Below are 10,241 nucleotides of genomic sequence, written 5' to 3'. Positions count from 1 at the left end.
GTTCCGGACCTGGACCTGGCTCTGGTCCCGCCAGACCAGGACCAGGCTCCGGACCTGGACCTGGTTCTGCTGTCAGGATTGTTCTCTAACTTTTCACTCTCTGCTTCGGCCGCTGCAGTTTGTGAAGTTTGCCAACATCGAGGAGGACACGCCTTCCTACCATCGCCGCTACGACTTCTTCGTGTCCCAGTTCAGCGCCATGTGCCACTCGACTCACGAAGACCCAGAGACCAGAACCAGGTGAGTCCCGTTGCTGCAGCATCACAAACGCATCGTTTCATTCGTTCCCAGGGTTTAAAAGATGGTGTGAAAGTTTGCAGGATTTCAGTTTATTGTCATCATTTTAATATTTAGGTTAGTTTCTTAGCAGAAGGTTCTTGGCGACCAGAAGATTTATTCAAACTGCTGTCCTTCAGTTTTACAAACCAGTTTGTTTTTAAATGCTAACCCTTCAAAGCCTCATCATCTGGGGCTAAAATGTAGAAACGTTTCTTGTTCAGAGGGATTCACTTTATTGGGTTTAGTTTTTATTACATTTTTCTGGTTTCTGTGTCTGAGACTTAAAGCCTAAGAAAATAACTTGTTGTTCCTCATGGCTCATTATTTGGACTCATGTTTATTATTCAATAATTCAGTTATTTATTATTAGTATAATGTGAATTTGTCAGACTGGAGGGACTTATTGACGGTTTTCCCCCCCGGTGGGTTGGATCCTCAGCAGTCGGGTTCATTGGAGTCACAGCTTCATGTTCAGGTATCAGAGATGGAGCGAAAAACTGATCACACAAGACAAATGCTTCAGTCACGTCCTCTGAAGGAATCTGTCATAAAGAAATTCACTCTGTGTTTAAGCATAAATAAGATAAAAAGCTGCATTTCTTCTGCTTTGAGCTTCATTCTCTCCATCGGCGTAATCGGCTCCTGGCTGAAAGGCTAAGCTAGCATCCAGACGTGTTCAGACCGGTTTCCTGAAGGAGGAAACGTGTGGCGTCGCTGCTAATCTGAATCCAACACGGTAGAATAATTAGTCATCTTCAGAGGCGAGGAAGGTTATTTAGAGACGCGAGGATTAAAAACAGAGAAACCAAACATGCCTTTTAGAGAAACGTTAATCCTCGAATAAAAGAACCAGGCAGAGTCGGCGTGTAGGGAGGGCGACGAAGCCTTTCTCTGCGCCGGTTCTGAACATTCGGACTGTTTGGTTTTCACAACCAAACTCTGAATCCAATCGCTGCTGAACAGAAACAAAAACCTGATAAATAACTTTCATCTCAGAAAAGATTCATTAAAATCAAGTTAAAGATTCTTTCTGAGTTACATTCGTTTATTTACTGACCTTCAGTACGAGTTCAGAAAGCCAAAGAATCGACTAACGATCAGTCGGTTTCTCCATACCCTGATTAGTATGGAGTCATATTTGTGCCACCAATCTGAGCTCAGTAGCTGCATTTCTGTTTACCATATAACTGCAACATTTTGAAAATAAATCTGCTTAATGGAAACAGGAATTATTAAAACTGCAAAGGAAAGACTTTAATCATCCCACCAGTCACATGATCAACAACCGGATGTTACTACTGGCAGAAACCATGAAGAAGACGACAGGAAGTGGCAGCATCATGGCATGATTTTTAATGACTCATCTTGTGAAAAAACTTATTCATGTGATTTTAATTGCATTTCTTATTAAAGGAAATGTTTTTTTTTCTGGCATTGGAAGAATATCGACAGTTTTGTGTTAATTTGTTAAAGAATCTCAGCCTGTGGGACTGATGTGAGCTCAAACGGTTGGATTCGGTGTTGAACAGGTCTGCTTCAAATGAAGAACTTTGTTTATAATTAATTGATCATTTTTATGTCTGTGTTACCTTTACAGAGTGATTAAACTGAACTAAATGTGATTTTTAACTGCGATGCGGCTGAAAGCACCAGTTCAAACCTTCTTTCTTCTCGTTTCCTGTTTTGTCTCCAGGTTATTCTGTAACTTCTGTGTGTTTCATAGAGTGAATCTGTTTTCCTGAGCTGTAATCTTCTGCAGTAAATTTGTGTTTTCCCTCATTGAGCAAAGAACAGGAAACAAAAAGACGTTTTAGGGAAGTGGCAGAAATCCAACCGTGTTGGTTTCCAGGCAGAGAGTAAATATGATTCCCTGCAATATTTTATCCTCATATCAACCCAAAATGACACAATGGAAATATTAACCTGCTTTTATTCCTTCAGTGTGACTGAATTAAATCGAATGAAGGTTTTGTGTTTGGAAGATGGAGCTCCTGATCACAGGGAGGTAAAAATAGTCTGCGGCTGGTGGTCCTCCGCTGAGAGGCGGCTGTCTGGCGCTAATAAAGATGAGCAGTGGGTGAAAACAATACCTGAAGCCTCTTCTGTCTCATTTACTGAGCGAGTGGCCGCTGCCTTCAGAGCGGCTGCATTATCTGGTGAACCTTGGCGGCGCCACCTGGGACTCTGAGTGGAGCGAACGTTTGGGCATAAAAGTGGACATTTGTTTCCATTTGTCTGGACGAGGAGGTGGGCTGCAGTTTGGCTTGATTTCAGTTTTAGTTCTGATTTCATGCCCGGCTCCATGAGCAGCAGGTTTCATCCTGGTCTGGATTATCAGGAAGCCAGAGGCGGGAAAGCCGACCTCGTCTTCGGTTTAATTGCTCTGAGTTTTGTGTCCAGAGCTGAAAGCTGACCTGGTTTCATGGGCTTTGACTGGGCCAGACTTCTGGGACTCGACTCTGGAAATGAGTCTCACTTTGTGTTGGAGGCAGTTTGATGCGACAAATCATTTTAGAAGTTTTTAAACTCATAAATCTTTGCAACAACGTTTATCTGAAGCCTCTTTGTTCCAGTTTAAATCAAGTTCAGAGGTAACTCAAGACGAACAAAACCGATTCAGGGAGCAAATAAGATCTCAAACCAGATTAAAGGGCAGCTTGCATTAATTCACAGCAGGGAAAGTCCAATTTAAGGCTTTTCCATCATCCTGGTGAAGAAAAACTTCATTAATCCTGAAGTGGAAGTTTTTAAAGGGATGTCAGAGCATCATGACTTGGATAAAACAAAGAATCTGCAGATAAAAACAATGAAATGAAAATATCTGAAGCTGTTTAAAATGTTCAGTCTCATTAGTGGGAACCCTTCTGCTGTTAGCCTTTTACTAGCTTTTAAACGGTTCAGTGCTTCCTTTAACTAAGGACAGACATTCCAGTTTATCTCAGTTCAGTCAAATTTAACTTCCAGTTTATTCAAATTCCTCTCAATATTTCCAGTAAATACCAGTTAAATGGAAAACCTTCATTCTCAAACTGAAAGTGTTTGAAATCATTTTAGTGAAAATAAATGTGGTTCCAGTTTAGTGGAGTTTATGTGACTAAATGTCTCCGTGTTTCAGGATCCGAGTCGCCGGGATCAAAGGTCTGCAGGGAGTCGTAAGGAAAACTGTGAACGACGAGCTGCAGGCCATCATCTGGGAGCCTCAGCACATGGACAAGCTGATTCCCTCCATGCTGTTCAACATGCAGGACGCCGACGACCTGGACAGGTATGCAGCGCGGCGAGGCGCAGCAAGGCGCAGCGAGGCGCAGCAAGGCACAGCAAGGCACAGCAAGGCGCAGCGAGGCGCGGCGCAGCGAGGCACAGCGAGGCGCAGCGAGGCAAGGCGCAGAGAGGCAAGGCACAGCAAGGCGCAGCAAGGTGCAGCACAGCAAGGCACAGCACCGCCGCCGTGCCGCCACGGTGCCGTACAGCGCAGCACAGTGCTGCACTCCTGTCTGTTTTACCTCAAATCAAAACGGAGGCAAAGGTTTTAGAAGAAAATTCTCAGATTTGTGGCTGGAAATCATCTAGAAACAGTTTATAGACCAACATGATAGAAAATAATCAGCCAAAGAAGTTAAATAAATATTAAGGCAAATTAAAATATTACGAGTTTAATTTATTGTTGTTCAGGTAAAGAAAAAAGGGAATAATTTTATATTTGTGTGTTAATTTGAGAGTAAAAACTAATTTTGGGGATTTTGTTTTTACATTACACTTTAAAAAGCTTCAACTTTTCAAAAATAACAGCAATTTTGTTTTATATTGCAAAAATCATATCCTTCTAGTTTCTTTCCATATTTTTGGTATTTTTCTGCAGTTTTGTCGAAAATGTATCTTTTATTCCATTTTTTTCCATGGAAATTTTCCAACGTGGAAAAATTCCCAGAATACTTCAGGTTTTCATCTGAAGCTTTAGAGTATAAACAGCTTCTGTTTTTCTGGAAAAACGATGGGAATCATGAAATAATAACGACTTTATTCCTTATTTCTGTGGATTCTGAGCTAATAAAGGCAGATTTAGTAAATCTGCGTATCGGTGAATCGACGCCCGTCTGCCGTTTATTCAGCTTCCTGGTTCTTTTTCTCTTTTCTCCTCGCGGATCTCGTCTCCTCACCTTCCCGTCTTCCTCGCTGTCGTTTCATCCGTATGGTTTCCATGTGAACAAAAAGCTATTTTTGGATCCTCTCCTGCTGCCGTTTTCTTTCTTCTGCCTTTTTCCTTTAAGAAACTCGGCTGCGGCGCCGGCGCCCCGTCAGGCGACTGGACAGGTTCGGCTCAGAGGTTCTGCTCTGCAGGCCAGAACGCCGAGCGTCTGCATGTAGTCAATATCTTCAGCCGCTGAGGTCCATCCATCGATCAGAAGCATTTAGTTCAGCTCACTGTTGGAGGAACCCTCTGTGTGTGTGTGTGTGTGTGTGCGTGTGTGTGTGTAAGTGGGTTCTGAAGCCACGGTAACCTGCTGCTGCAGGAGGCGTTCTCTGGTTCTGATCCGGTTCTGGTTCTGTTCAGCTCTCTGACATCCATGTCCTGTCCGTGTTTCTGTTTTCCTGAAGAAACTCTGAAAACTCTGGACTCTAAATCCATCCATCCAAATTTATAAATGTATATATATTTAGGGTTTGAATAACTCTTGACCTTTGACCTGACTCATGTCTCCATGTCTAATAATCTGATCCTCTAAATGAATCTCAGTCCTGCTGCAGTTTTTTCCTCATTTTGCTGCCGATGCAGAAATGAACCCGTTCTGTAGTTTTTCCTGCCTGAATGTCTTCCTGGTTCCTGTTTGTTTCCCTCCGGATCGGCGGCGAGGTTCTGATGGACTGCGCCGCTCAAGGCCGCTGTGTTTCTTTGAATTGCCTCGGTGAGGCGGACGTGTCCGGCCTGCAGAGGGAGGGAGGCCGAGGCACCGCTGGTGTTCAGGGTTCCACCCTGATGGCCGATTCAGAGCCGATCTGGAGGCGTTAAAACGCCGCTGACCTCCAGCTGCACAATCAGCCACTCAGGTTCTGTAAACGGTTCGTACCTGATGAAACCCAAACAGCCGCTGAACCCAAACCGGACAAACCGGACAGGAGGGGTCATGGAGTTTAGAGCCGGAGTTTTCAGAGATTACTGGACATGAAAAATAACTTTATTAGCTGTGAAATGTTAATGCTGTTCATGTTGGAGCAGCTCAGCTCTGATGGGTTCTGATGGGTTTTGATGGGTTCTGATGGGTTCTGATGGGTTTTGATGGGTTCTGTCTTTGGTTGAGTTGTTGCTTGTTTGAACATTTATTCCCTCTGGTTCTTGGTTCTCTGCAGCTGGAAGTGTTTCTGCTTTTACATTTTTACTTTTCCACAGTTATGATGCGTAACCGTGGCAACAAGTTATTTTTCTTAAAATTTCAAATGACACCTGAACTTTGACCCTGAATCCCAGAGGAGATGAAAATGATGAGGATTCATAGATGCAGAGAGAAGGAGGAAAACTTCTGCGTCGTATCCCCTACTTCAACATCCCTCTAACCACAGGGCTTTAGAGAGGAGCGGCAAAAGCAAATGAGGTGGATTAGCAGAGCTAGCTAACAGGCAGGACATGTCGTCTCTATTGAGCTGTTAGCCTGACATCAGACATGGCTCTGTCAGACAGCAGTCTTCAGTCAGAGGCCTGCTCAGATTCGATGCAACACTGACTGCTACTGGAAATCCTTCCTTCCCACAGCATCAAACAGGATACAACAATAATTGGATCAGGACAAAAAGTTACAAAACAAGTTAAAAACTAAAGTTCTTTTTATGTTTTTCTCAATATGGACCATATTTTTGTTTATTTGGACACAAATTCTGACTACAAAGTTATATTTTTAACACTTTTTTTTAACTAGCAGCAGAAAACCTTATTTCTGTTCTGCCCACTTTATTAAACCACAACAATCCACCTCCAATTACAGCAGGTGGTTTCATTTTTGTCTATCATTTCCCCACTTCTAACAAGCAATAAGCATTTAATTTCCCCTGAACCGCTGGCGTGGGCCGACTGTAATTGCATTGTTTCCCTCCTGAGACGCGGCCGCCTGGAGTCCATCTGCGGCCGCGCTCGCTGCCGGGGACGTGATTTACTTCTGCCACGCTTTATCCCAACAACAAGTGGCTGCGGCGGCTTCAATGGGGCGGTTCTGAGAGAAATGGAAGAACTCTGAGGGTTTCGCTTCCAGCAGAGCAGTGGTTGGGAGGAAAGGGGAGATTTACAGACGAATCAGGACTTCAGCTGAAATAATGACATGAAAATCTAAGTTTGATGCCTCAATTATGGAGCAGACGCGTGAATATCGAGAGAGAGCTGAGATCCTGGATGCAAGCGACAGAAATCAGTTTCCTTCACTGGCAGAGAGAGAGCGACTGCTAGTGGAGGGCACTGCTAGCTAAGAAGCTAGCTGCGCTATCCCTAAAGCACTAACCACAAACAGTTTAGCTAATACTAAGTTACTATGCTAACATTATATTTAGCATAAGCTAATGCTTAAATGCCATACTAACACATTATTTAGCAGAAGCTAATGCTAAAGTGAGCACCGTATGTACCAGAAGCTAATGCTAAAGTGAGCACCGTATGTAGCAGAAGCTAATGCTAAAGTGAACACCGTATGTAGCAGAAGCTAATGTGTGCAGCATCCTCCTCCTGGGTTTGAGCTGCTGTTTCCTCCAGACGTCTCTGACGTTGAAGGTCCGGCAGCAGTGTGAACTCTGACAGCTCAGATTTCACACCTCAGCTCTGAACATCACCGTCCAATGAGCTGACCTTTGACCTTCCCGTCAGACTTCTCAGTCCCATTACTGCGATGTGAGCCGTGGCCTTGAAGGAGCTGGCCTCTGATTGGCTGTTAATGCGGCTGCAGCTTCTCCTCTGCAGCCGCATCAATTATTCATCCTAGTTGTTTCCTTCTCCAGGTTTTCCTTCTGATGAAACTTTCATTTAATGTCAGCTTCTCTCTTCCCTCCTTTTCTTATTTCCTGGAGGTTTGTCTCCTCAGCCTCTGTGTTGTTATGAAATATTGATCGTTGCCCCGGCGCGGCGCGTTGCTACGTGATGCTGCCGTTTCCAGACCTGTTGCCTGTTTCCCAGTTGCCCTGCTGAGCTAGCGGCTGCTGTTGCTCTTTGCAAAGCTTTTCTGTTCCTCATGCTTCTCTGCTTCCCTCCGCAGGGCGGGGCATCCCAGCACGCCGTCCGGGTCGGGTCAGGATGGCGAGGAGAACCCGGCGGCTCTGGCTGAGAACTGCTTCAGGGAGCTGCTGGGCCGAGCCGCCTACGGAAACATGAAGAACGCCGTCCGGCCTGTGTTGGTGTGAGTACAACCTGGAGATTTTTCCTTCCTAAGGTTCCTCAGCAGCATTTCAGTGAGGCTGAGCTCTGAACTTTGACTAGGCCACCTTGATTATTCTCTTATTGAGCCATTCTGTTGCAGATCAGCATGGCTGGTGGATTTACTTTGCTGTGACCAAATATTAAAGGCAGGTTAAGAGAAAAACCATCATTACAGGGAGAAAGTTTTAATATTATGAGAATAAAGTCTTACAGCTGTGACTTTATCCTCATGCTATTACTCTTTGTAATTTATTACTTTATTCTTATTACTTCGACTTTATTTTATTATTACAACTTTATTCTCGTATTATCTCTTTATTCCTGAATTATTACGATTATTTTAAAATTTTTAACTTGGGGTTATTGTTACGAATTATTATTTTAGTAAACTCTGGTTCGGTTTGAAACTGAACTCCAAGCGGACTGGAGACTGCTCCAAAAGCAGGAAGCGGACTACAGCGCAGGGCATTCTGGGTAAATACAACCAAAGCTAACATGCTAGCCTAGCGCTAGCAGGAGAAATGGTTCGGTTTTTAACCAAAGACTGAAGAGAAATCCTCCAACCGCTAAAATCTGACGCCTCCATTTTTGTTTCTACTTCATGAAGGAAGCTGCTCTCAGTGTCCTTAGAGGTTTTTATGGTTTCCTTCAGTGGTTTCCGGCGCAGCGCCCCCATAGGCCAGGAGGGGAACAGGTTGGTTGGAACCGCAGCAGCTGGAGGTGGAGCAGATGATGGAGTTCTGGTTCCTGATCAAACTGAGTGTATCGGACTATCACTGCCGTGTTGCTGTGTTTTTGCTGAGCGGTCAGAGATCTTCTCTCCTGGGAAGATTAGCAGCTCTCTGAAATGTCTCCTTTCTCCCTGGAGATCTTCAGCCTCATAACCAGATCATCAGCGGTCAGCTGATCCGCTGCAGCATCGTGTGAACCTGCCGTTATACTGCTAAGCATCAAACCGCTGTGGACGAGTCAGACTGATGGTCAGTTATTGGTGCATCTGACCCGGCTGCTGCTTTCACTCCACAAACTGAAGAAAACCCAAACCTTTAGCAGAAAAAGTAAAAAAGGCTCCCTGTCGTTCCTTAATGCTTTATTGAATATTTCCATGTTCATGCAGGCTGGAGTGACACGTTTTCCCTAAATATGTAACTCATGCTTGCAAATTAAATCGAGAGCTGAGCCTTTTAATGCTGCTGTTACTGTTTTACAGCTGCTTCAGAAACATGACTCACTTCTCAGTTTGTTTGGTTTAAAAGCTTTTCTTCTTTCCTCCTCACCTGCTTCTCTCTCTACGACCAGCTGACCTGGGAGACTTCTCACTTATCACTGGTAGCAGAGCTGCGTTTCTGAAAGATAAGCAAGGAAGCCGAACAAACAGCTGGTCATTCAGCGTCAGGATGTTTGCTCCATCCATCCTTCATACTTTCTCTCCCTTCATGTCCAACCATCTCTGTTTGTCTCCTCCAAATTAGAAAACAATCCTATCTGGGAAACCCAGAGGCTTTTTTTAAAAGCAATATTTAATTATCCTTCTACTGTATGTATTGATATTTAAGTTTTTCCTCAGTTCAAGCAAAGAAAAATAAAATGATTTTCTGCTAAGATGAGCAGGTTTGGGACAGAAAAGATGTTGGTTTAAACCATTTCCTCTGAATCACAGCATGTTTAAAGAAAACTACAGGCTAGAATATGAAGCTTTATGGTTTAAAATGGAAAAAGAATAATGGCATAAATATTATGTGTGTGTGTGTGTGTCGGGGTCTGAAGCAACAAATTGGTCATTAATTCGGTTCCTGCAGGCCTTTGTTTCACCTCCTGACGTTTCCCATCCATTCTGTTGACACCCAGTCACTTTTTATCTGAGGTGACACTTGATTCACACACACACACACACACACACACACACACACACACCCTGACAGACAGCAGCAGTGTGTCATTCTCACACTAACACTTTATTACTGTAAGTGTTTCTCATGTTCACTTCTGGCTGCAGGCCCGGCCGGTTGGCGCGCTGCGCCCCCTGCAGGCCGGCCGCAGCATCACACCCTGTTACTGAATCTGAGCTCAGACAAAAATTCAGCTTTTTTTTACGTTTAGCTCATTTTATGCTGGTTTTTCTTTCTCATAAATGTTTAATGTTTTTTTTTTATTAATTAATGGTTTAGTTATGCTTTCCCTTCCAGATGCTTTGAAACTTTGCTTCTTTAGCCGCTTTTTATCATTAAAAACATTAAATATTTATATCCGACAGTCTGAAGTTTTTGAAAAGATTTAATGCATTAAAAGTTTTTTATTGTTGAGGTTTTTATTGCACTTTTCTAAGTGCTTTTACTTTTAACTCTCATTGCTTGAAAAATAATGATGCAAAAAAAATAAAGAAATCAATGTAATTAATTTTCAAACAGGTCGAAGCTGAAATACCCACATCAAAAATACAGCGCTCTATAGTTTATTATGGACAAATATTAAAAATGTGGTGTTTTTCTCTTTCACTAAAGCAGAGAAAAGATTTTAAGAATATGAAACACTTTATCTGCCCTGCGACAGACTGGCGACCTGTCCAGGATGTACC

The 10,241-nt window shown here is 43.4% G+C and overlaps 1 protein-coding gene across 10 annotated transcripts in view; it reads left to right on the top strand.

Annotated features, from left to right (window-relative positions):
• Window positions 1–10,241, top strand: part of efr3a (EFR3 homolog A (S. cerevisiae)) — a 66,511-nt gene that overhangs the window by 30,029 nt on the left and 26,241 nt on the right. For all 10 annotated transcript variants that reach the window (XM_015036150.1, XM_015036157.1, XM_015036156.1 and 7 more), the window contains 3 exons: window positions 119–240; window positions 3,395–3,544; window positions 7,506–7,646. In XM_015036150.1, the coding sequence (XP_014891636.1) occupies window positions 119–240; window positions 3,395–3,544; window positions 7,506–7,646 (413 nt within the window). The remainder of the gene's footprint in view (window positions 1–118; window positions 241–3,394; window positions 3,545–7,505; window positions 7,647–10,241) is intronic.

Source organism: Poecilia latipinna, unplaced genomic scaffold (assembly GCF_001443285.1).
Source record: "Poecilia latipinna isolate Pla-1442-1.1 unplaced genomic scaffold, P_latipinna-1.0 Scaffold358, whole genome shotgun sequence".
NCBI classification, from domain to species: Eukaryota; Metazoa; Chordata; class Actinopteri; order Cyprinodontiformes; family Poeciliidae; genus Poecilia; species Poecilia latipinna.
Note: the sequence above shows the minus strand (reverse complement) of the source record. Positions and strands in the feature narration are given on the sequence as shown.